Below are 27,577 nucleotides of genomic sequence, written 5' to 3'. Positions count from 1 at the left end.
GGGGGAGGTTCAATTTGCCATGTTGCAAGGAGAGCTTAACTTCCGTTTCGCTAGCTTGCCCTGCGCTCTTCCTTCTGACGATGCTGTCTGTTTTGAGCGCTCAGAGGATCTGCGCTCGACAGTGCAGCCTAGGCGGAGTAGTCGAACGCAGATTCACTGAGCGCTCAACACAGACAGCATCGTCAGAAGGAAAGTTGATAAAATAAATTACAAATTTTGTATTGTTCGATACATATGCGTACCGAACCGAACGGTTCAATATCGATACGAATATCGTTGCACCCCTAATATATATATTAGGGGTGCAACAATATTCGTATCGATATTGAACCGTTCGATACAGTGCTTTCGGTTCGGTACGCATATGTATCGAACAATACAACATTTGTAATTTATTTTATCAATTTTCCTTCTGACGATGCTGTCTGTGTTGAGCGCTCAGTGAATCTGTGTTCGACTACTCCGCCTAGGCTGCACTGTCCAGCGCAGATCTACTGAGCGCTCAACACAGACAGCATAGTCAGAAGGAAGAGCGCAGGGCAAGCTAGCGAGACAGAAGTTAAGCTCTCCTTGCAACCGGCAAATTGAACCTCATTCAGATCTGGCGTTTGGAATTATTTTGGTTTTCATGTGACGTATGACCCTGAAGGTAAGCGAGTCATGGACTAAAGTAAAACAGTATGTTGGATGTGCCATGCAATGCTCAATTACATTGGTGTGAACTAGTGTGCTAGCGCAGTTAGCTCGTTAACGTGTTGGCCGTCTAGCCCCATGCACGGAGCGATCGGCGGTAGCTCGTTAACGGAGATTTGCCGTGTTGTGGCGTTAAGGTCATTTCAACGAGATTAACCTGAAAGCACTAGTGGGAACACAACAAATATGACTGCACATTTACGCCGACATCATCCTAGTGCAAAGACAAGTGGAAGCAGACAAAAAAAAGCAAGCATGCTACTAACTTTAGCCGAGTCATTTAGACAGCTGTTAGCACATGATTCTCCTTATGCTGCTGAGAATATAGCCCAGAAGAAGCGGATAGTATAGCTTTTATTTTGGAAAGAGCCATTTCTCTGTAATAAACTCTCTTTTCCAAAGATGAGTGACTCCTCAATCAGATACAGGGCTCGCAATATCGCTAGCCCGACGTCCCGGAGCTAGCGATTTTTCCAGTCGGGCTACCAAAATCTATCTCTTCCCTGCCCGTCGGGCTATTGTAGGAAAAATATATGTCAATGCTTTTGCATTCTTTCAGAAATGTAGCTGGGTAATTATGTCATTGGCATCGGTGAGCCACTGTCAATATGTGACATATTGAAGTCGCGTTTGAATTTGCGCTTGTTTTTTGCTTTCACTTTGCAATCGTGCGAACTGTGTATAGAGAGCGACAGCACTGATCTGTGAGTGATGATAATTTGTGCACCAATTCCTCTGACATCGTCTTATTAATCGTTAGCTTACTATAGGAAATAGCTAATGATATTTTAAAGCAAAAATATTAGGTTAAAGTTACCTTGCATCTATAAAAACTGTGACCATTGAAAAAACTTTCACCAGTGTTGAAAATAGGTCAGTTCGTCTTTTTAATTTATTGTACAATAAAAACGTTTTTTATCGCTCATGCATAAACAGAAATTGTAAAACAGTTTAGATTAGCTCGACCAAATCCTGCTGAGAGTGGCAACACTCTGTTGCTGTACCGTTGTTGGTGCTGTATCCTGCAACTGCAAATCTAAATGGTTCAAGTCTCACTCCAAACTTGTCACTGATGATCATTTGGCAAAGGCCCCTTGATGCCATACTTCAGTGCACTGGGTAACTGTTTAAGATAATGTGTTTAATTAACAGGGTAACTTAATAGTCCCTTCATGCAGAAAACTGTAGCTAAATGTGTAATGTGCTAAAACATCACTATGGTAACACAAGAGAAGTCAGGAGAAGTTTAACTTGAAATCTAACCAAAACTTAACAAGATGTTTTCACTTGAAGATTAATCAATAATCATTCATGAGAAGTTGGGGTGTCATATACAATGATGGTGCATAGCATTGCAGCGGATTCTTAGTTTTCAAAGGTATGATGTACAGAAAGATTGACCTCACTGAGATAAGGGAGTTTAACCATAAAATCCCTAGAGCACACCCTGGTACAGCAGCCAGGAGGCAATAGGAAGCTTATGCAATGGAGAGATCAGGAAGTTGGCTTGATAGCCATTCCAAAAGCTAACAGACTGATCCTGTCTCTTTTTCTGGTCCACTCACTGGACAACAAGGTGGACAAGGTTTGGGGTTTTCAGGAAGTTGAAGAACTGTGCTGTACTTTGACTTTTGGGAACCTTGCTAAACAGCAGCAGATTCAACCATCCAGATCGATGGCATGCCACGCTTTCATGTGTATCGAGACCATCTGGCAGGGAAATATCCAGGATGTGTACATAAACAAAAGTTGGTACAAATCTTGGTTTTGGTAAACAGTCACGGTGTCGAGGTCCTGAGAATATTTGACTGTCAAAGCCGGCCGCACTGTCTTGCAAGTTTACAGTGGTGTTTTTCACGATTGTTTACATCTAATAGTAGTTAAAGAAGAAGTACAGGCAGGTTTATTGTGAAATGCTCCAGTAAAAGCTCCACTGGGTTTTGTTGTGCTGCTGCTGCTCTGAGGGTTACTGTTCTTCATGGGTCTAAACAACTAAATGAAACATAAATGTTGTTCATTTATGCTGTTTAATCTGTTGGAGGTGCTGACTGAAATCCCGGACGCCTCTCTCTCACAGGCAACAATACCTGCCATAATCACCCTCATTTATATCATTATAGGGTCTTGCCCATACAACATACAGCTCCTCGAGGCAGCTGTTATTGTGATTTAGTGCTATATAAGTAACACTTGAAACTGAAATAAATTTATTCTAATTGAATTCCCAAAAATGACTGAATGACTAAAAGATGGTGGCCTCCACCCTCATGGTCACGAAGTGCTTCAAACGGCTGGTTATAGCCCTGATAAAGGACATCGATGTCACTGTGGATCCACACCAGTATACCCACAGGAAAAACCATTCCACAGACGATGCCATGTCATCAGTAGTTCCTGCATTTTTCATAAACCTGAAAAGTTTATGCCTGCTCTTTCTTTCTTCAATCTAATTTCTTCCATCAAAATTCACAACATTTACTCCTCTCCCATCATCTTCAGCACGAAGGATGCATGAAGGATGTTGGCAGCAGCCTCTTGATGACCTTACATATACAGCAGCGTCCTGTATTTTTAAAGACGCTCCTCACCCAGGAGATACACCTGTCCCCTCCCATCAGGTAGGAGGCTGTGAAGAATCAGGTGCAAAACTCTGATTTTCAGAGGCTTCAGAGGAAATGTTTACCCAGCTTCTGGAATACTGCCAGGGCATAGTTAATGCTAAAGACTCACAGGAGACATTTACAACCTGTTCCCAACATTTCCCAACATGGAATGTTTGGCACAAGCTGTGAGCCAACCTCTGTAATGAACTGTTTGGTAAATTCTTGTGCTAAAATGCCCAGTGACTGTAAGTCTGGCCAACACATCCCCAGAGACAGGGCTACAGCCCCCAGTTAGCTCTGCCCCCCTGGAGAATCTAAAGCAAGAACAGCCACAGTCCCTGTCCCAAGTTAAGCTCGTTGGGTTCTCTGCTAAGCCAGCCCAAGCCAGAGGTGCGTCTCCTTGGCCATCGCCATTGTAGGCTGCCATCGAAGCCACTTGAGGGTCTCCCTCACCATCATCAGCCGCTGGCCTCCATAGTTACTCCATCTCTGTTGATGCCCACTCAGCGAGCCTCCAGAGTTTCTCCATCTTAGCTATTGACCTCCTGGCAGACCCCGTGAACTATGTTGTCAGCAGTCCCTGCCTCTGAATCAAGCCAGTGTTCAAGCTGACTCCCTGATCTGCGCTGCCTTCTGTTTAGCTCCATGGACCAGGCCCCTGGACTATATTTGTTGTTTTATTTGAGCTCAGAGACTCTTTTTGTTCTGATTTTATTCCCAATGCACCCCCAAACCATCAGAGATGCAACCCTTTGAACTGAGCACTGATAACAAGATGGTCCTCTTTTCTGTGGTCTGGAGCATGCAGCATCCATGTTTTCCAGAAAAATGTTAGAATTGTCTGACCACACAACTCTTTTCTTCTTTGCCTATTTCTATTTTAAATGAGCTTTGGCCCAAAGAAGACAGCAACATATATAGTACGCATGCATGAACCATCAGTTGCTCCTGCTTTTTTCTCCATACTTTAACTTTTCTTTCTCTTTTACTCTTACTTTACGTTTTCTCTTTTACGTAATTTCCTCAGGGACTAATAAAATATTATGATTCTGATTCAGTGTGTCTGGATCATTCTTCTTCTTTGCATCATACACTATATTATTATTTTTTACAAAGACTTGTGAAACAGTGGGTTACTTTCAGCAGGTCCAAACTTTGCTTCAGGTCCCAAAGTCAAACTAACACTGAGAGTTACAAACTGTCTACAAACTTTCATCTTTAAGAAAACGATCAGTGTGGCTGCTCTACCAGGTGTAACAATTAAGTTTAACATCCAGGCATCCATGAAAACAGAATTTATGAAGTAGCCGTGCAACAATTTACTTCAATTTATCCAATTATGAATTCTCCTACTACTTGATATTCCATAGTCAGCTGTTAGTGGTATTATAACAATGCTGAAGTGAAGTCAGCCTTGAATACAGATCTGTTGCCAGTTGAACTAATAACTGGATGAATTTTCCCGTAGTGGTTTCTTTTTAGGACTACTTACTTTTCCACTAGTTTGTTCCCTCTCATTCAAATGAGCTAATGTTTTTCATGAGAGTTATATTGTCTCAGTTTAAACATTTGGTATGTTTTCTGTGTTAGACAATGTGAATAAAAGTGAATAAAATACAGGTTCGTGATATGTGCAAATCATTGCATTCTGTTTTATTTACATTTTACACTGTCCCAACAATTTGGGAATTGGGGATGCAGATGTTATTAAAAATGTGTTAGCATAGCTACTGTATATAGTTTATACATATATCAGAATCAGAATACTTTATTGATCCCTAGGGGAAATTATGTTGGTTACAGTGCTCCAGTACAAACAGTAACAAAAACAGACAATTCAAGAAGTTAGAAATAGCACAATATATATACATACATATAAGTCACTTACTGATTAATATCTGAAAAAGAAAGAAAGAAAGAAAGAAAGAAAGAAAGAAAGAAAGAAAGAAAGAAAGAAAGAAAGAAAGAAAGAAAGAAAGAAAGAAAGAAGAGCATGTGCAGAAAGGGTGTAGCTATTGCAGTGTTTACAGTGTGTTAGATGGAGGAGTTGTACAGGGACCTGGCCACAGGCAGGAATGGTTTCCTGTGTTGTTCAGTGGTGCTTTTTGGTAATCTCAGTCTTTTACTGAACGTGTTCCTGTGACTGACCAGCATGTCATGGAGTGGGTGGGAGGTATTATCCAACATTGTCTTTATCTTGGACAACATCCGCCTCTCTGACACCACCTTAAGAGAGTCCAGCTCCATCCCCACAACATTACTGGCCTTGTGGATCAGTTTATTGAGTCTGTTATCATCAGCAACCCTCAATCTACTCCTCCAGCATGCAACAGCATAGAGGATTGCACTGGCCAAGACAGAGAAACTGTAACAGGCCACATGCTGGTTGGCGCATGTGCACTGATATGACAGGAATTTTGGGCTTTTATATTTTTATCCATTCATTGTTAAGTTCTTAGACACTTATTGGCAACATGATAGACAACAGGCATTGACTTCCTCTTCTCTTAAACTAAAACTGACAAATTAAAGTTGTACTAGCTGTTTCTTTCATACTTTTATTGGCCATTTTCTCATTTTAAACATAGATTTGTTTTTAAATAATTAGTTTCTTTTTATGTAAAAGTGCAAAGGAGCTAGAGCTTCACTGGCACTTGGTTTTCATATATGCTTGAGAAATGAATGATCACTGTTCTGGTTCCCGCTAAAGACACAAATTGCAAACCTACCTGCCGTTAATGTGAGTTATAAGCTTTGAATCATGCCCTATTATCCTGCATTGTCTTATCTAACGTTGCAGTTCTCTGAGCCATCAAGGTCACACGCTCTCTTCTTAGAAAGTGCACCACAATTAATTTACAATGAATTCTTGTTAGGGTCTTTGTGTTGCAATATAAAACAACTGCTGTTTTGAATCGGTGATACATAAATAAAACTTGAATAGAATTAAATTGACCGTGATGATGTAAAAAGGAAGAAAGGAAAGCACGATGCATAAAAGTCGACACAGCCAAAGTCCTGTTATTTCTACACTCAGTTTCATATGTTGCTGCTTTTCTCACAACTAAGAAATGGCTTTATTACAGAAACATAATTACCCTGTGGGGGGGTTGCAAGTCAAAAATAGACACAAGCTGGTAATATTTGAAACATTCAGTGTCTACCAACAAGTTAACGAGTTAACTGAAGCTGGCTTATTGTTTATGGAAGTGAATTTTGATGGCTATTTTTGGAATGGTTGTGAATGATTAGCAGTAGGTGGAAATGTCTAAGCTGTGGGCTGGAAGAAGGTCAGAAAGAAACTACACAGTCATAAGAAAAGAAAACAGAAAAAAACAGACGTTTGTCAGCAGTCAGTTTCTTTAATATCTTGGTATACTTTGTGGATTTCTTGATGAACAGAAATAAATACATTTAGTAAGTGCAAAAAATATCCACACACATGCATAATGATCTCCAAATGCAATACAAACAAAGGCATTGTGTCTTAATTAATCCACTTCTTAAACCAAACCTGTATCCTCGATTTGGACTGGGCACTATTGAGGTCTTCCAACACTAATTCAGCTCAATTCAATTCGGTTTTATCTGCATACACTGAATCACAACAAGAGTTCATTCAAGAAGCTTGACATTTTACAGTCATTCAGAGAAAACAATCCCCCTATGGGAAACCACTTTGCAACAGTGGGAAGGAAAAACTCCCTTCTTAACAGGAAGAAACTTCCAGCAGAATCAGGCTCAGGGGCAGCCAGCTGAGGGTGAGGGGAGGGAGATTAATAATAATTAATGGTTAAATGCTGAATAGTGTATAAACACATGGTGAATTAAAAAAGATGAGTCATGAAGAAACGTAACACTGACATCTAGTTACAGTACTGCAAAAAAGTTCCTTTGGTTTATATTATGCTATGAAAATAGAAGGCAGATGCAATGACTGATAGAAATATGTGCAATCATACGTGGAAATGCAGTTATACAAGTCAAAAGCGGAGATTGTACAGTTCTAGCAAGCTTGAAAGTCATCTTTATTCTTCAACACAGTCTGACATCTTTATCCAACATTTCTTTAAATAGCTTTCATGCTGCCCCACACCATGAAAGTGCCCCCACTGTTTTTTACAAATGCTGTAGACTCTGGGACTCTCCTCAGCTCTTACTGGAACAGTGGCGCGGCTGCCCCTCTGTTGGTCTTCCATGGTCTCTTGTGTTCTGGGGGCCTCTGGATGTCTGGAGTTTTGATCTCCTCCATACCCGCTTCACACCCTGGAGGACGGGGCTGTGGCCCCCCCACACTCCCTAGCAGATCATTACATGGAGAAACCTTTGGAATGCAAGCATGCTGATCCACACAGGTATGCACACATGGGTATTCACAGACGCGGACTAAAGCTTTCTTGGCTACTACCTCAAAGCACACTGTGCGCTGTCTATCTTGCGTGCTGCACAATATCGTTTATTATTTAGTAAATATTGATATCTATGGCTAGCTAGTTTATTGTGATGGTGCTTTGTTTTCTCTATTATTATGTTGCTCTTTGTTGTTTGCTGTCTCCTCTGTTTGTTTTTTTTTTTTTGTTTTTTTTTTTTCTCCATACAGGTGACCCAGGAGTTCTTTTTTTTTTTTTTCTCTCTCTTCCCCCCCCTTCTCACCGTCTCTTCTCCCCTTTGGTTTTCTTTCTTTCTCTCCCCCTCTTTCTCTCATTCATTCCCCCTGTCCTATTTATTAAAAAAAAAAAAAAAATGACAAAGGATGAACTGAAGCTCTGCCATCACGTAATGTCGCATACTGCTGTTTCTGATGTCATTTAGAAAAAAAAAACAAAAAAAACAAAAAAAAAACAAATGCTGTAGACGCTCACTGTTGTACCCCTTTTGTGACCTCGTACATACATTTTGACAACTTGGCTTCCTCACCTTGTAGGACCCGTTGCTACTGATTTTCAGTCCAGTTTATTTTAAATATTGTTTTCAGCAAACATTGTAAAACACTTTCACATTGCAATGTTTCTATGTATGAAACAACTAAAATGAAACAACTTATTACTTCATTCATTCAGCCATGTTTCAATGGGAAAGCAGGCTCATGTGGGGTTGAGGAGCTGCTTAAAGCACACAGCTGAGAGTTGTTTCCAGCAGTGCTTTGGCAATAAGCTAAATGATGACAGGAAGCTCAGAGGATCATCCATGACTGACTGTCTTTCAGTCACATCCTGTATCAGGTGCTGCGTTTCTTACTCACAATACAGCTTTGGACACTGAGAATAGAATAGAATAGAATAGAATAGAATAGAATAGAATAGAATAGAATAGTCCCAGCCACTGTGCAAAATGAAACTGTGGGTGGTCCACACCAACCCTGCATGGTGTAAAATATAAGCAGTAGGACAGCACAAACACATCAGAGGACAGACAGCAAAGTGCTTGAAAGTAGTGCAAAGGACTTAGTCTGAGTAGAGTGTGTGTGTGTGTGTGTGTGTGTGTGTGTGTGTGTGTGTGTGTGTGTGTGAGATGGGGGGGCAGAGGGCAGCCAATATTTTTTTGGGCGGTGTTAATGACCCTTGGTACAGCCTTCCTGTTCTCAGTAATGGCCCCTGTGTACCAAACACCAGCAGCAGGAGAGCATGCTCTCCACAGAGGAGCGGGCGAAGGCCAGCAGCAGCTCCTGGTCCAGGTTATTCTTCCTTAGGTCATGGAGGAAGTGCAGCTGCTGCTGGGCCTTCCTTATCAGGGCACTTGCGTTGTGGTTCCAGCTGAGCTCAGCAGATGTGGGTGGGGGTCACCATTGGGATTCTGATCTGCTACGATGGGTCACTGGAGTCATACAACTTCTTTATCTCAATAAATCGCGTTCAGTTCTTTCAAGTGATCTCCTCTTATTTAAATTCTTTCACTAAACCCACAAAGGATTCCTTAACCTAGTTTCAACAGTTCCTTCCTACAGTTTCATAGCTCACATCCATCCATGCTATATGTGCTATATAAATGTAAAATGTAATCTTTAGAAGGAGACATGTGCATTAATATTATTATGGTATGTGCACACATCAGTTAAACATGGGGTAGTTGGTTGCATGCCTGTTGTCCACAAGAGTCCATAGTCTGGGTGAAATACTGTAGAGGCCTTGTGAACAACAGGCTTGTTGACCTGCTTGCTGTCTTTCACTGGTCAAAGACCACGTCTACCTGTTCTCTTTACATCATGCTAAGTTAGAGGTGTTTATAATTAATCATAAATGTGTAACTGTTGCTTTTTAAGAAAGAAAGAACTACTTAGCCCTGTTTGCTTTGACCTTACAACCGAGTGCTTTTTTTGTTTTATTATTTTTAAAATTTTTTATTATTTTTGGTGTCTGTCTGAAATCCCAGTGATTTTTGATTAGTATTTATCCAGCAACCTCCAAAATATCCTAAAATGTTGTGTGTTCATGTACCTAACCTGATGTTGACAGTTGTTTCAGTTTTGCTCCATAAAGCTGCAAACTTGGATATTTAATCATGCACAACATGAAGGTCAAATTTTCTTTCTTATGACTCTATTAGCTTTAGTGTGTGTATAAAGAAACACAAAGAGCTAAGAGACCGAGAAAAGATATTTAACCATCATGTTTCATCATGTTTCTTCATCAAGCATCTGGTAGTAATGAATCATACCCCATTGAGTGGCAGTGCCCAGTGACAGCACGTCATTACTGGGCGGGTCATACAGTCTACGAGTGCTTAAACACATGATTGGAACAGCAGCCAGTTTGAACCTTGTCCATACATGTAAGACTAAAAAAATCTGAAAAGGAAAATGAGAATAAAATTAATTGTAGAAGCTGCCCGTCAACTTAGAATACATATAGTGAACACTGAAAAACACTAAAAAACATTGCTTCCATTAACGTCTGTACAAGTACAAGTGCAATAAAATGTCCACTGAAAGAAGAGTTGTACGAGTTGAACAATGACATAAAACATATTGTCAGTTTTGTACAGTAGCTTAGCCATTTGACTGATATTAACCTGACTGAGCTTCCACTGCTGAAAATGGGCCAAGAGGCAGAAAAACCCTCCAATAATCAACAACTAAAGGAAGAACTAAAAATGGCAGGACAAAGTTTCTCAGCACAGCATTAAAAAATTGCATTTTATCTTTTATCATGTAACTATTGCATATAAGCCCCAAAATTAAAGCACAGTGGTTCATACAATATGTTTGTTTAGTTTCTTAAATGCTGAGAAACAAAGGCTCTAAATGCCTGTCTTCTGTCTGACAGCATCACATCTGGCACATGTAGACATGTAGTATCTTTCTCTGTGTAACAAATTAGAAAAGTGCAGATTTCTTCCATAAAAACCATGTGAATTGTTCACTGCTGCCTGCGCCAATTTCATATGATAGCCCTCCAGCTGAGAACCTGGTGAAATGTCAATTAGCCTCCATCCACCTCCACACGGTGTGCTCAGCTTCATAGGGTTCAGGGCTAATCGCTCATCATTTACCCCTGGTACATGTCTGCAGGGAGGTGAGCTAGGGGCAGCGGTATGTGCACATGTGGCTCATCACTTCAGAACACATTAGTTTGACTGGGCTTCGCCAAACCTTAACCAAACTTTATTCTAATCTGGAGTTGAGGAACAGTTACTCCATTTTTATCTTGCATTTAAAAGTGCTTTAATACAAGTATTTTTCATACGCCACCTTAATTACCTAATACAGTTAAATGTCATTTACATCACTTCAAAAATGCAAAATGTTCAACACAACATTTCGACTTGATAACCCACAATCAGGTCTGAGGGATTAGCACTGGTCTGGTACTAAAAAACTCCAACAAACAAAACCTGACATTTTGAGTTATTATGTTGAAAATTTAAAATAATAAACCAGTACTTGTACCTGTGCTGTAAACATACTAACATCTATATTTGTGCCAATTCTATGTTTGGAATTCAGGCAGGTCTCGCGATATAATTACGACTATGGCTCAGAAATAAAAATGAATGAGCTCAATTACTTGAAGAGTCACTAATATGGTATTTCCAAACCAACTACTCACCATGTACTGTACTTACAGGGCTGATAAAGTTAAGAAGTGATTATAAGGGTCAGCTATCCAAATGCCAACTTCCAAAATCCTTTCTCATTTGTTCTTGAGTAATTACACATTTATAACAAAGTGTGTTGATGCGTATTGTCACAAAGTTATGGCAGTGAAAGCCAAACAGATGCGATGTTCCATGTCGTGAGTAATTCAACTCTAAAATGAAGCTCTGACACTGAGCAGCAGAGAGAGCTTCAGAGGAGTTTGAACGCCTACAGCAGTCAGGTTAGACTCTACTCCCACGTGTGGGAACATTAGTCACACCTCGTTAATTTCCCCAGCACTGATGACGGAATCAGGTCGCGTATAAAAGCTGCACCTGTCCACCGTTGGACAGCCAGTGGAGCAGAGACGGACTGAGTGCGCGTGCGTCAGCTGGTCCTCACAGAAAAGAGCAAGAAAAACAAAAGAAAATGAGTTTGACTGTCTCTGTTTGCGGCGTGTCTCTGCTGTTACTGCTTCATTTCGTAGGAGCCAAACCCGTTTCTGACCTTCAGGTGAGTTTACCTGAGCTTTCAGCTGGTGTAAATGTCTCCTTTTATAATGATGAGTTATTTATTGCTGAATCTTTGCGGGTTAGTTTCTTAGCACTGTGCAGAAATGGCAACTTTATTCTAAAAGCATCTTTATTTCATTTCTCCTCAGAGTTTCAAGCAGCTTTTAGAAGAGGAGATCAACGCCTCACCGTTACTCCCCGCAGACGAGACTGAGGTGGAGGGGAAAGACCTGCACACGGGCAAGTCGGTGTTCGGGGCGCCAGAGGAACAGCCATGGGACTCCTCTGACCCCAGTAACTCCGCACTGGTGGCTAAACAGAACCTCCTTTCCCGCATCTTCAAAGATCTCGTGAGGACCTCCAAGCGCTCGTGGAGCCGGTATAAGAAGGGTGGGATGAGGAGCTGTTTCGGGGTCCGATTAGAGAGGATCGGTTCCTTCAGTGGGCTGGGATGCTAAAGGTAAGAAGCAGAAAACTTTCCGTTTAACGCTATTTGGAATAGTTGCAAGACAGAAAAAAAGACAAACATAGTTTCAATGTCTTTCTTTTCATTCTGAGTAACAGAAACAATTTGCGCCACTAAATGTTACATTTTATGAATACATGCAGTTAAAATATTGTCTTGATGCAGAGGTATTTTGCGTTCATGTATAACTTGATATGATTTGTTAATATGAATATAAATCGATGGTAGAAGCAGTATTATGGTCCCTATGTGGAAGATTTAAGTCACATCCTATTTTGTTTATTTATTTTTAATAAATATCATTATACATATAATTAATCAGATCGGATTTCGTATGTCATTGTGTGAGAACAGCTGGGCAGTTCTAGCAGGTGAGGGTGGCTCTTCACTGGGACTAATAACGTGTTGTTCTGTCAGCAGGCGGGGACCTTCAGCGCATCAGTGTGAAACGCAACCAAGAGCCGAGCTCCCCTCACACCACAAGGTTTTGACTGACACTTTAAAGGGCGGTTGATTCAGACTCTGCTGTACATGGTTCATATTCAAAACTGTGTTTTCCTTTTTCAAATGTGAGCTGTTAAATTATTATAAATGTATTTATTATTTATTTTATGCTGTTGTATAAGAGTTGCCTTGTAATAGAATGTACTGCAGTAAAACAGTTATTTTGCATAATTGCTGAGTGTTGCATTCAATTCTTTCCTGACATAATTTAAAGCAGCTCCAGACTTTCCCAGGAAATATTTTAATGAGATATATACACGTGAAATAAAGGTGTCTGTGATATGGGGAGCCGGTACCTGAAGGATTTGTTTGGTTTGTTTCATTTGATCATGTGATCACCTGATAGGAAACAAGATCACTTCTGCTGATTTTATTGCTTCCATTAGGAGCAATATAGACGTTTTTTTTTTAAATGCCTATATTTCTTAAAATATAATGAATATATTTTTTAAAATTTCCGTGAATGCACTCTGACTCTCACCCCATGATAGCTGAGCTAGGAGCCATCCCACCCTGAACTGGTTAGCAGGAGATGGGTGGATGAAAATAAAAAGCTGCTGGGTTAGGCTTCACAAGCAGTCCATAGTCAAAGCTCTCATATTTGAGTATTTGAGGTACAAGATATAAATCACAGCTTTCAGAGACACGGCATATGAAACATTTGGTTCCACATGTTCTTGATTGTACATGCCAGTAGACCAAAATGAAAAAACAAGCAAACAATTAATGTTAAAAATGACAAAATGAATCAAACTGAATTTCACCAAATTTCTACAACTTTGTTGTAATTTCTCAACCAGTCTCAGAACAAAAAAGAAACCAATAAAAATTCTCAAATGATGAGCAAAAGTACAAAAATGAAGTATTTTTTAAAATATACTTTTTGGCTTTATTAGACAGAAACAGTGAAGGCTGACAGGAAAGTGAAGGAGAGAATGGAAGACATGCAGCAAAGGACTAGGTCCAAACCCGGCCGCCTGCTCTCAGCCATGCTACATATGGTCACTGAGCTAAACTGGTGCCCAAAAATAGACACTTTTTTTATTATGTCAGTGACTACTTCACAGATAAATGTGCTCTGTCACTGCACTGTTTCTGTGCTGTTCAGATGAAAGCAGAATGTAAAATATATTAGCCTGACATCAGCCTTATTTATCTTGTTTTAGATATTGTCTAATAGCTTCACTGCATGAAACTTCATTGTGTTTCGTCTGATACATTATATAATTTTATATGAATCATATAATATTCTGCTGTACAGTAACAAGTAACTATATCTTACAAAAAGAAGAAAAGAAGTGCTTCATAACTGATGGCTAATCCTGCGGGTTGGTAGGTAGAAGTACAACGCACACAAACAGTAAGACTGGCTAAATATGTGGGGTCAGTCAGTCGGGATTAAATACCAGCCCCTCGGTCAACGAACATCTAAACGTTGGAACTGAATAGTTTTTTATTGACCACTCAAAGGGTTCCAACCAAATATAAACAATAAAAAATGTGCAGTTTATTTTCACTCACTTGAGTAAACATTATTTTTGTGATATTTGTGTGATGAAACCAACTGAATGTTTACATTTACATTGTGTTGAAATCTTCAATTATAAAATAAAACACCCATGAGTTATGACAAAAAGTATTCCTTTGTGGTCAAGTATTTCTTACCGAAGAGGAAATAAAGTATGTTTTACCTACTTATTACTTAACACAGGTGTTGTTGACTGTCGTTAGAACCTCATTTCAAGTTGTTGCCACAGTCAAGGGCAGGATCTATTAGTGAAACAAACCTAATTAGTAGTGAAGCTTGTCAGGTGGGCATGTATACACTCGTAGAGTATTAGATGCTTCCTTTAGTTACTACTTCTCAATTTTTTGACCCATTCCTCATGACTATTGTTCCAATATAGACACATTTTACCAGCACAGCCAGTCCAAACTATGTCGGGGCCTTTTTAAATTGTATGACTGTTTTCATCAGTTAGACACAAATACCTCAAATAATACGAGTGAGTATCTGCTCAAACACTGGATCAACCTTCTGTTGTCATTAACTGGCTGATTTGCAACAGTCAAAATTAAAGTCCACACAATAATTATCTGTTCTTAATGCCCCCAATAGCACTCACAGACAACTGGTTTAAATTCCTCGATGCATGAGCAACAAAAATCTATCGGAAAAACAAGAAACCCAAAATTGCCATAGCAACACTACAAGATAATAAATGACACGATAGATTAGAAGCAGTACAAATTTGCATTATTATGTCACAGTCAACTAAAATATTTAATCAAATGGATACAAAAGAAAACCTACAATGACTCACAGATAGATGTAGAACTTAAGAAGTTAGAAATTAGAAGTTGGTGACATCCTGGTGGAAAGCAAACAAAATCATTAAATCGTCACCATCACCATATATTATTGTATTATTGTCTAAAGTCCATCATTCAAGCTTAGGTCCTCTACCAGGGCCCTGGGAGTTTTAGGGTGCTGCACAGCATCTTAGCTGTTTCCAGGATTGCACTCTTCTGGACAGAGATCTCCGATGTTGTTCCTGGGATCTGCTGGAGCCACTCGCCTAGCTTGGGAGTCACTGCACCAAGTACTCCGATTACCACTGGGACCACTGTTACGGTTAGAAAAACTGCTGGCCGTTTCAGCAGTTTTTCTAACCGTGGCCATGGCATTGTTGGTAAGTGTTTGTGGTCACCATTACTGAAAGCGGGCCTTTTGAATAAAAGGGTAGGAGTGCTACAATGTTACTGTAGATCAGGGGTCCCCAATCCCATACCACGAGGGCCGGTGTCCCTGCAGGTTTTAGATGTGTCATGATCCATCACAGCTGATTTAAATGGATAAATTACCTTCTCAACATGTCTTGAAGTTCTTCAGAGGCCTGGTAATGAACTAATCATGTGATTCAGGTGTGTTGACCCAGGGCGAGATCTAAAACCTGCAGGACACCGGCCCTCGTGGACTGGGATTGGGGACCCCTGCTGTACAATATGCCGGCCACTTTGTTGTGGCGTTTCATTCTCTATAGATCTTGTGCTGAAAGCTTGTTTCTGTACTGCCACAATTAGTGCCTTGTTCAGCCACTCTGGGATTTCTGGATTTCAGCCACTTTCTCTATCTGCTCGTGAAGGATGTTCTTTGCAGATAAGGGAATCTGCCAGTTGCCCTTGGTTAAGTCTAGCATCGTAAAAAAAAAAACTAGCTCTGCCCAACTGGTCCAGGAGCTCGTCGATCAAACATCAAACCTCATTCAACTTCAACACAGAACCATATGGACCCATGTTTCTTTAGTACAAGAACTATGGGGCTGTGCGACTCTTCCATGCACTGTTTGACTCTTCTATCATTCCCAGCTTGAGCAGTTCAAACAATTCCTTTTGCACAGTTTGTCTCTGGCGTTCAGGTAACCTCTGAACGTGCTGTCACATCAGGCCACATTTCAAAATGTTGCTCCATGGCATTTGTACAGCCGGGCAGGGGGGAGAACACATCTGCAAAAACTGCTATTGCAACACAGCAAAATCTGCTCTTTGGGCCTGTATGAGATGGTTATCACAATAGGGGGAGGCCAGAAAGCTGAAATTTGGCACCTCCAGCCACCGGAGAAGGGTCTGGAGAAGCTACAGGGTCACCAGAGAAGCTACAAGGAGAGACTAATACAAGCACTTTGTCTCCCAGTGAAAATTGCCAGAATCTAGCCGCTCCCTTTGTACGGGCGCTCCTGGGCCTGGAGGAAATTTTCCTCAGCACCACTGTGGAAAAAACTCCTGGCACGACCCGGATGCTTGGGTAGTTTTTATTTGATTGATGTGCTCTTGAACTTTGCAGTGCTCTTCCTTTATCTTCGCTGTCAGTTTCTGTCACGCCAGCTCCTGTGTCTGGATGAAAATGCTCCTCTCCAGCCCCAGCAGCTACTGGAATAGGTAATGCATGATTAAATGATGCTCATCAGTTGTGAAGATCAGCCTCCCCTGCTTCCACACCCTAAACCCGCTGCTCCACCCCACCACAGCTGGATTCTCATTCTTATTTGGATTCAGGGCTGAACCTGCTCTCATCTGCAAGGATAATTGGGGCACCAGTGGCAGACCTGCTAGTTGTAGTGTTCTCTAGGTCCGTTCACGAATGTTTTGTTTGAAAATGCAGTAGTAGCTTACTGGTGATCTGGCTCTAGCAGTGCTTTTCCTGCTCCACCTTGCCCCAAACCCAGATAGTGTGATGACCCTTTAATTTTTTTAGAGGAGTTTATTCTGAAGTTAATTTGCTTACAAGAAAGTGAAATTTGTTGTTGTTGTTGTTCATTAAATTATTGTTTTTTTTGTTTGTGTTTGTGTTCATTCAATTACTGAGGATTCTGTGACTTGGTGGTCCAAATGAGACTGCTACAATAATAAAAACGATTTTATTTATTTAGACCTACCAAAATCCCAGCAGTGAGTTTAGCAGTTACTACTTGTCAGTCACTATAACTGCATGAAATATAAAAGATTTCCTGTATCTGTCTGTATGAAAGCAGAGCTGAATCCGTCTTTTAGAGACAGTACTTCACCTAAATTCATAATCATTTAATTCACTGCTATATTTGATTAAAGTTATCACAAGACTTGTGAGTGATATGTGTAGTGTTTTGTTTTTCCTTTGCTTCTCACAGCAGGTCAGTGATGACCGACAATTAAAAATGTTGTAATCATCCAAAGGTGACAGACTTTAAAATACACTTTCAAGAAAAGAACATTAGGCAATGTAAACAGCCCATTAGCAGAGTGGACCCCCCATTTTTATTCCTTCCACTAAAAGATGATTTCTCAGAGCAATTATTACGAGGTGACCGTACAACTATTACATCTGTGTCTTCATTTAGTAACACTATCATGTTGTCACATTAGTTTACTACTTCCTGTAACTCAGTGACAACAGTGTCCCGTGTGAGGTGGGGAGGCTCTGGAGAATGTTTCTCAAGCAAAGTAGCATATGTAAGCGGCTATGTCATAAGAATACTAGCATACAATGCTTTAAAAGGAGCATTTTCCGACAGCTCGTGTTATCAGAATTAGGTGTCAGGCATGCCGGTCCAATTCCTGGCATACCTATGTGTGTTAACCTTAAGTATAAAAGAGAGTGCTGCTGTTGGCTCCGGCATCCAAACACCTACAAGTCAAAGAAGAAAAAGAGAATTTATCCATTCATCCAACTACTAACACGAGCTGCAGCAACCCACAGAGCAACATGCGTCTGTCTTCTATATCGCTCTGTAGCCTCCTTCTCATTTTAAAGCTGCAGCTGACTAGTACATATCCCATCAGCACTGGCTTGACTGACACTGACATGGACATCTTGAAGGTAAGTCTCTAAAGTCACTAAAGTTTTTCTTGAAAAAGTTGAGTCTTTCTGGGAGTTTCAGGCAATCTGTAGCAGCAATCAGAACAAGGAACTCAATTTTATTCACGTAAAATGTTGAACAACATCCTGCATTTCCTTCCATAGCTGTTCCCAATATTTAGCCTTGATCTCTCATGTGATAAAAGCATAAAGTCTGATCATTTTTATCTGTCACCTGTGCTCCAACATTGCTTCTAATAATCTCAATAAACTGAGACATAAACTGTTGACAAATACATTTGAGTGCCTCTGTCTATCCTCATGCCATAGTTAAATTGCCATGTTTATTATTCAAGACACAGTACAACTTTCATCTGTGTGGATCTTTAAAGGTGCTCCTAAGCAGACTGGAAGAGTCTGTTTCAGACCAAACAGCAGTGGACCAAAATGCCCCTGGACAGAGAGATCTTCTAGACAGCCTTAGCAGAGAGGACGCAGGAGATAGACATCAGCCAGACACCGGACTAGATGAAGCTGAAATCCGGGAGTTTCTTTCGGCCAAGAACCTCAAGAGTGTCCGCAATGATTCATCTAGGAAATCCTCTGGTTGTTTTGGGCGACGGATGGACAGAATAGGCTCCATGAGCTCTCTGGGGTGCAACACTGTGGGAAGATACAGTAAGTTACAGTAACTACACTACAACACGGTTAGAGTAATGTACCACAGATTTAACTCTTACTCTCTTACTCTTCCCTTGCAGATCCAAAGCAAAGATGAAGTCTTACCATCTAAATTCCAAAACTGCAACGTCTCTACCCAAAGATACTTTTATTTAAAGGCTATTTATTTACTAATATTTATTAAATACTGTTGCTCAGCAGAATATTTAAAATAATCAAAGCCAAACTGTTCCTTGTGTACTGTTGAATGTTTTAATAAATGTTTACAACTGCACGTCATTGGCCCTCATCACTGACCATGAGACACAGCCAACATATTTCAAAAAGGCACAAATGTACGGGAGACTTTTCCTTTGAACTGTCAAATATAAAAACACACACTGAAACATGCAGTGTTGTCTTAATGAAGAAGCTCTTGTCATTCTGAGTAACTGACAGCAGCAGGGAGCTCTATGCAGGACGTTTATATACAGAATTCATTTGATAACAGATTTATTTTTCTGTCTTCATAAAAAAGAGTAATGATCTGACACAGATCATTACTCAACAACATTGATTAATATGCTGAACTGTTTATTGGTGATAATGATTTTCCATTCCCATTTATTTCACTGCCAGTGCGTTACTGCTGATCAGCTGAGTAGTTTAGTGTGTACATGCTTAGCTTGGCACCTGATTGCGTCTCCGAGGTTGATTAAACGCTTTCTAACAAGGAAGTGATGTACAGTGAATTACAGTACAGCTTAGCACTCCATCATCAGTGAGGAGCTCCACTGATTAAAGCTACAATTACATCATCATGAGTGAATTTGAATTTGCTGACTTTTTTAGAGTGTTCAAACCACCTTTCATGGCCACATGGTTTAGATGGCTGTTTGACTGATTGATATATTGATTGTTTCCACTAGATGTATAACAATTCACACTGACTCCACCACACTTTACAAGTCCCCAGCTTGTTAAATAAATTCCCCTTTTAGAGATAATAAAGGGGGAAGAAAAATCACATGTGATTTCTTGTTACAGGCACCGAACAGGGTATTAACCCTATAATGTCCTTTGTATCATATTTAATATGAGTTTCTGAGACCTCTATCTCATGAACATGATCAATACTTGCCATAATTTCAAAATCTTATGGACAAAACTCATTTTTTGTCTAAAATTAACATTGTTGTTAACAAAAAGTTGCCAAAACATCCAATGTATCAAATGCGATACAAAAAATATATAATAAATATATAATAAACATATATCATGCACAACATTATGTAGGAAAAAAAAAGATTTGTGGATTTTGTTATAAGGGCTAATAAACATCTCAGTTCCAAAAAAATCTGAATTTTATGGATATTTTTTGATGGGTTGGGTCTGACAACCCATCTTAAAAATCTCTTCGTCTAGAAATATACTAGGCACGTGCACGACTAGACGACTAATCATTGCTATTGTAACGAGTGGGCACCAGATTTCTCCAAGACATGCTGGAGAAATCTTTCGGCTGGCCTGGGAATGCCTTGATGTTTCTCTGGATAAGCTGGAGGAGCTGGTTGGTGACAGCGAGGTCTCAGCTTCCCTGCTTAGACTGTTGCCCCTACGGCCCAACTTCACAGAAGCAGAAGAAAATGGCGGGGTGGTTTATCGATTTATCATTTTAGATTTAAGGTTTTATTGAAGTGGTTGTCATGAACCATGTACATCATTCAAGAGTCTGGGGATCTGAGGAAAAGTTGTGTTTTTTAGTTATAGTAAGAGTATGTAATAGTTTTCTTGTCATATTTTATTTTAAGTGTAGTTTGTATGTTTGAAGTAGAGTGTGCAACAAAAGGTATAAAACACTCATACCATCTATAGATTACAGAACTTTAACCAAACCATTGTCAAGAGTAAGTATCCACAGCCTTTAATCAACTCTGTCTTCTGATCTTTGCAACATTATTTACTAAACTGGGTTTTAAAAAATTAATTATTTGGTTAGAATCCAAGATGGAGATGAATGGAAAATTGTTTTAAAACTCCACTGGGACATTTCAAACACCTCGTATGCTGTTTGGGTTAACCAATCCCTACGGTGTCTCAGACCCTCAGAAAAGATGTCCTAAGAGACTTCTTTAGCGTCTTCATCTTTGTGTTTAGATTGGGATTTTCCTCTACTTTTTTCAAAATCCTGTTCGAGGTTGACAGGTGAAGCCTGGCCCCACCTCAGGTCCAGCTGGACCACAGACTACAATTTCTCTCCTACCTGCAGACTGCTAAAAGTTTGAACTCCAATCTTACACAATGGTTCTTGTTTTTAGAAGATTCAATTTGTCCACCATGTACCGCTTGTACCGGTGATGGAAGACTTTTACCTTACAGCATCTCGAGGCAACTTTTGTTGTATTTGGAACTTTTTTTTTAAGAACTGAAATTACCACCATGGCATTCCTTCCCAGCTTCCACTGGGACCACATCACTAGGTTTGCCTGCTACCTTTGGGTAAGTAGAACTACTTCTTTCCTGAAACAATATTTTTGGTGTCCTTCATTAGTGTTAAAGAATACGTTCCTGCCTCCCCCACATGTCTCCTTCACCCACTAACAATTCCAAATAGGTTCTTGTCATACATCTTTTTGGATTTTATCACTGATTTTCTCCTCTCAGATGGAAAGACAGTTATATTAACCACTGTGTACAGGTTCTCTGAGGCAGCTCACTGTGTGGCCCTGAAGAAGCTCCCTCAGCCTCCAATTTCAATTCAATTTAATTCAATTTTATATAGCACCAAATCTTAACAGCAGTTGACTCAGGGCACTTTAAATTGTAAGATAAAGACTGTATTGTGGAGGTAAGCATGGACGACACAGAGCTCTTAATTCTCACTCCTTCTTTATTCCTCTCCAACATCAACTGAACACATCGCGCCACAAACACAGCAACACACACTTCCTCAACACTGGGTGTGAGTGGAGCCCTCTAGTGGTCCACCACAGTATAATAATACAAGAGCAAGTGCTTTGGATTCTACCGTCAGACAAATGGACAGATCGAAAGATGAAAGCAGGAAGTAGCAGCAGCCTGTGGTTGAATTATCCATAACAATCCATAACTTTGAGTTGTCTTGTGAATATGCCCATAACTCACTCAGTGCTAAAAGCAATCACTGTTTAAAGTTTCAACTGGTTCTCAGCCACCCCATTCCCATCCAATGAAGAGGAACTGGATGTGCTCCCAGTTCAGTCCCATCTGAAGCACAGCTGCTGCAACTGGAACCAAATGAAGGTCGCCCAGCTTTGAACTGCTGACTGCAGTCACTGCTTTAATTTTCATTGTTTGGAGTTCTCATAAAGCCAAAGCATCAAGCCATGACATTACGCTCTTTCAGGCTCTCCTGGCTCTGTTTTCATGAGAGAGCACGCAAAAGCTGGGTGCTCAGGATCCACATCCATTCACCACAGCCACAGTCATTTGGTTAGCCTGTTCCTCAAATGATGGAAAGGAGTCCAAACTGTATTGGTCTGAAGTGGATTCAAACAGCAACAACAATGATGAATTCTGGGTAATTTAAATGCATTCCAACAGCTAGCAGTTCAACCATCAGGCCACAGAGACACCTCCTGCAGCAGCATGTCCAGGATCACATTACTTTTCAATCACACCCAGTGCACTCCCTTTATATTCCTTCTTACCACTCAGATTAATGTCCTTGTCTGCTCAAAGCCTGAAGGCAGCTAAGGTCACACTGTGCAAGTATATGTGGCACATCTGTAATGCTGCAAAGCCACATAAATCTCATATTTTATTGCCCAAATACTTTACATTCCCTATAATTCTCCGGCTCTAGCTGGCCATCATAGGTCCTACAAAGTCCTCTGGGAGCTTGGTCAGCTGTGGAGGATTGTCCCACGCCAAGAGTGTAAAGAAAAAACAAAAGCAAATTTAAAAAAAAGTTTTTGTATGTTTTAAACATGAGGTCTGAGCATGACAATGGTATTAGTCTTCTCAGCAAAATGAAACAAATGATTCTCTAAATATTATTTATTTATTTCAGTTCTGTTTAGTTTTGAGTGACCTTGTGATTTTTTTTAAATTGCTTTTTAATTTTCTCCAAATAGGAATTTAAAATGACTCCTTAGAATTCAAATCTGCAGGATTATTAGGGGTCTGTGTGAAGCACATCCCTTATTAAATGTGCCATTTATGTGCCTTCTGAATGAGCGAACAAGGCAAAGCTCCACCCATGAAATGCAATCTCTTATCATAGTGCATCAAAGTCTGCACTTCCAAAATGTGCGACTGCAAAGACCCTAGAAACCAATAAAGACCTCAGGCTCTGATTTGTCTGATTAATACTGTGGAGTTACAGTAAAATGAGAACATGGTGTTTGTGTAACTCTTAACTTTGAAACTCACCGAATACACATTAAAACTCAAATATTTATTTTGTAAATATTTCTTTAAATATGTGAAAATTACTTGTTTGTTATAAAACATGTAAATTTATGATTGTTTCTTGAAAGTTGAGTCCATGTAATTCTTGTCTACTTTCTATTAAAGGCCACCTATTATTGAAACATACTCACAGTATATGCTTCTTCTTTTCTATAATACCGCCTGTTCATGCCTGTTCATAATGCAGCCTATAATTTTAGATTATAGGCTGTATTATTCCTACCTTACAAACTCATGGCAGGAAGAAATGCCTTCAGTTATGGTAATAAATCATATTCACGATACTGTTTATATTCCTTTGACTATAACATTGTTTCCTTCCTGTCCTAATCTAAACCATGGAACCACGAGCAGCAGTTTTAACCTACTATGGTACGTTTCATTCTTAGGAGTGTAGACAGTGTTAAGTATTTGCATAGTGAAACTGCATTCTTCCCAATACACAGCTCAGAGATCCAAGATGGCTCCTTAGGTCATGCCACTGCTGACTGGAAAGCATGATGATACACAGACACATATACTGTATACATAGACACATGCACACACACACACACACACACACACACACACACACACACACACACACACACACACACACACACACACACACACACGTCACTTACCACCAAGCGCCACTTAAAGAGACATCTGACCAGCGGCCTTATCATTTAGAGGTGTCAGAATGCACTTGGGGCCGTCTACAAAATGATGGCACTGCCTGTCTGGCGCATGGTAAGTGTATGTAGATGGTTGTGTATGTGAGCCAGTCTGTATATAAAAGCTTGCAGTGCATGCTATAGTATCAGTATTAGCAGAAGAAACATAACATGAGAACTGAGGTTCTGTGGGGTGTATTGGCCCTGCTGTGTCAGCAAACACTGGTTAGCAGCCACATACTGGGGAGGCCCTCATCTGCTAATGACCTGGCTCAGCTCAAGGTAAGAAACCATGTCACACCTGTAATCAACACACCATTTGTGAAAACATTACACTGTGAAGGGTCAGGTACTTTGATATTCAAACAGAGAGAGGGTCAAAGATGAGAAAATAGTTGCATGAATAACATATTTCCTGTTATTACAACATTTAAAAGTCATTCAAAGGCAGTTTCACTGGTATCAGTGTCTTCAATTATACCATGCTTGTAGGAATGCTACAAGCATTTTATAATTGCACAAATGCATCCAGTCCAGTATAACTGATTTATGTTTTACTTGACAAAGTAAAGAGTTTTTTTCAAATATAGTTTAAATCAGACCACGTGTTGACATGCTTTTCTTTGGATTTGTGAGTATTGAGAGGGCATAACAAGATAAAATGTTGACTGTTGTGATGACACCAAGAAGACACAACAACAGATCAGGCGATTACAAACAAAGCAACACAATGTCGAAAAGTAGTTATCATTAGAGTGTGACCTCACATTGATCTGATCTCAAAGATATACCAGCTTTACTTTGTTCTCCTGATTTTCACTTGTAATTTTAACTTCATCAAAACCTTCATCTTCATTCTTCCTTCATCTTATAATTAGCTGAGGTGAACTAGAAATTAGAGCTCTCTGCTTCCAGAATAACAAGCTGTGGTTTAGCTGTGGCTGAAGTAGACAGTTATTAATGAGTTTGCTTTGACTCTGACACAGCACTGACAACACATGAACAAAACCTTCACCTTTATTCCTGATATGCTGTTAATATTTGCATACCTATTAAATTAGGCAATAAAAACATCCATTGTTTTGAAAGTATGCAGCCTTTGGTTCATAGTGTGAACGTCACAATATCTGTGCACTGATGATAACTGTGATATTTAAAATTTAAACATCGTGAATGATGGGTCCCTCTTGTTTGTTGTTGGCTGAGTGGGTGACTCCAGGTGGGCTCTCAGACTCGGGACCCATCTGCTGACTCTAGTCCACGCTTTGCGGTGGAGATGGTGAGTCCCAACCCTGGGACCCCAGGTAGGGTGTAGTAGGGGATTTAGATGATCAGCTGATGAACTGGGTCTTTCCTGGCTACCTTGGTGGCCCCACACAACTCGTCACTGCTGTGTGTTTTTCAATTTGATCTGCACCTGAGGCATTGAGTGTGAGCATTGTTGACCAGCTGTCGGGTGCTCATGTCACAACTGTCAATCTTAAAAGCACTCTATTTTTCATACAGTCATACTCATCCTTTATATCTCAAACACTCACTTGCACCATAAGGTCTGTATTTAAAAGCTTGCAGTGTACACTATAGTATCAGTATTAGCAGAAGAAACATAACATAGGAACTGAGATTCTGTGAGGTGTAATAATCCAGTGTGAGAGTCAGCTGGGTTAACTGTTGCTTCCTGTTTACCTAGCTGAGGCAGCTTTTATTCCTCCTTTTCTGACAGACAGACCCCCACTGTCAATAAATTCCTCACACAAGTTTATAGCTAAACCAACTGATTTGAGATGCTGGAGGTCAGGGTTCAGCAACTTCATCTCATTCTAAAAGTCCACTATTGTCCTTTAAACAAGGGTTGACAAACAATCCTCATCACCTGGGACCTTTCTTTTGGCTCACGCTGGGATGGCCGGCCTCTTGTGGGGTTGGTTACCCATTGGTTCTCTGGGGCCCTTGTCCTTTGGCAGTGGGGGCTCCATGTGGAGCCTCCCTCTTCCTTCACGTGGTTGTCATCGAGATGTGTGGCCTCAGGTCTTCACTATTCTTGGGGGTCCGTGGACAGCCTGGGTCTCATGGTCTAATGGACCTGACTCTGGCTCCCAGGGGGGTGTTGTTGCAGCCTGTCACCCTCATTATGTATACACACCCACACCCACCCACCCACCCACCCATCCACACACACACACACACACACACACACACACACACACACACACACACACACACACACTTGCACGTCCCACCTGATTTATTAGATGCTTTATGATTTCTACAACAGTCTTTGCTGGAACGCTTTGAGGAGACATTGGATGAAGTGGTCCAGAAAGAAGACTTGGAAGCTTATTATGAAGACATGAACCAAGAGCCCAAAAGCAGCCAGGCCAGCCAAGGATGGGACCAAGAGGGGAACCAAGAACCTCTGATATCTGAAAAAGCCCAACCACTAACTGAGGGCAAGACTGTGAATCAGAGGAGCCGCCTCCAGGACCTGCTGATGGCCACCAGGAAACGCACCTCTGGCTGTTTTGGAGCCAGGATCGATCGAATAGGAAATGCCAGTGGCTTGGGATGCAATAGTGGAAGAGGTAGGACTGCAGTCGGAGAAGCAAAACACAAATTTGAATTAAATTTGTTAAATAAATACAGAGCATTAGAACATGTCAACCCTTAAAAATGTGCATGCAGTTGGATTTTGACTAAATGTGCATTCACATATTCTACAAGTTCTTAACTTGACAACGTGACAATTGTGTTGATGTGTTTTCTCACTTGTTATTCTTTCGGGCTGCTGCCTTTCGGGGTTGGCACAGCATTGAGCCTTCATCTGCCTCCATCACACCAACTTCCTCTGCACATGTCCAAACTATCTCAGCTTTGCCTTAAACATTGACCTTCTTCACACTATTCATTGTAAAAATGTTTTGGACAGTCCACTTTTGTTCATACTATAAAGTACGCCAAGTAATAATTTGCAGAACACATTTATGTTGATTGACACTTAGTTTTATTTATTTTTTAAATGAAATATAAATACTTAAAGTTTAAGTAGAAGTTGGAAATAAATGCATTTGAAGGATGATGATGGTACCAGGATTGCAACATGACCAGTTAAATAACAGTACTGTCTTCTTTTTGTGCTTGTGTCATTGTCCTCCTAGGATAGTCCAGCCTTTTCCCGGGGCGCATGACGAATTCTGCTGTTGGAACTGAAATTATATCAGAGAAATATAGAGTTTGGAAAAGTATGGTTTTGTATTAGTTGCATTTCAACTTTGTGTATCTATTTTGCATGTTTCTGTGTCAGACATGAGAAACTGGCTGTTTTTCAAGTAGGTAATTAATTCGATAAGTCCATTGTAGATGAGCAACATAAACACTTTAATGGAAAAGAGTTAAACAACTACTGTAACTGCATGTGGGGGTCTAACAAAAATAAACATATTTTTTACTTACATGAAGGATTCTCTCTATTTTATAGACAGAATAAAAAGTAGAATTTAAATAATATTTGAGATTGCAGTGTGCACATTGAGGAGCGGAGTGACTGATGCTGCTATAAAAGAATACGGCTCTCACAACAACAAAGTGGTAAAGTATGTGAAACATTGTACTGCATATATGACAC

At 40.2% G+C, this 27,577-nt stretch overlaps 3 protein-coding genes and 1 long non-coding RNA gene across 5 annotated transcripts; all 4 read left to right on the top strand.

The window, feature by feature from the left end:
• The first annotated feature begins 7,449 nt into the window (after positions 1-7,449).
• Positions 7,450-8,054, top strand: LOC309696565. Its single transcript, XR_014273542.1, has 2 exons — positions 7,450-7,651; positions 7,897-8,054. It is a non-coding gene; the product is annotated as an uncharacterized lncRNA (long non-coding RNA).
• Positions 8,055-11,651: 3,597 nt separating this feature from the next.
• nppal (natriuretic peptide A-like) lies at positions 11,652-13,078 on the top strand. 2 transcript variants are annotated; one of them, XM_082517520.1, is made up of 3 exons: positions 11,652-11,883; positions 12,032-12,342; positions 12,769-13,078. In XM_082517520.1, exons 1-2 carry the CDS (start codon positions 11,800-11,802, stop codon positions 12,338-12,340), a joined length of 393 nt encoding a protein of 130 aa, XP_082373646.1. In that variant the 5' UTR covers positions 11,652-11,799; the 3' UTR covers positions 12,341-12,342; positions 12,769-13,078. The 2 variants fall into 2 exon arrangements, with proteins under 2 accessions (XP_082373646.1, XP_082373647.1); XM_082517521.1 differs by having other exon boundaries at positions 12,766-13,078.
• A 5,115-nt stretch (positions 13,079-18,193) lies between these two features.
• nppb (natriuretic peptide B) lies at positions 18,194-18,965 on the top strand (the record flags this gene model as incomplete). Its single annotated transcript, XM_082520287.1, has 3 exons — positions 18,194-18,208; positions 18,580-18,865; positions 18,949-18,965. The coding sequence occupies 3 exons, from the start codon at positions 18,194-18,196 to the stop codon at positions 18,963-18,965; spliced, it is 318 nt and encodes a 105-aa protein (XP_082376413.1).
• Positions 18,966-24,126: 5,161 nt separating this feature from the next.
• Positions 24,127-27,140, top strand: nppa (natriuretic peptide A; the record flags this gene model as incomplete). The annotated part of the gene is given in 5 exon segments (XM_082520286.1): positions 24,127-24,237; positions 26,231-26,537; positions 26,763-26,792; positions 26,795-26,808; positions 27,111-27,140. Coding segments are annotated over 5 exon segments (492 nt in total).
• Positions 27,141-27,577: the final 437 nt, after the last annotated feature.

This window comes from Aulonocara stuartgranti (assembly GCF_965226115.1).
Source record: "Aulonocara stuartgranti genome assembly, chromosome: 20".
Lineage (NCBI taxonomy): Eukaryota > Metazoa > Chordata > Actinopteri > Cichliformes > Cichlidae > Aulonocara > Aulonocara stuartgranti.
The sequence above is the reverse complement of the archived record's forward strand: the minus strand, read 5'-3'. Positions and strand labels throughout refer to the sequence as shown.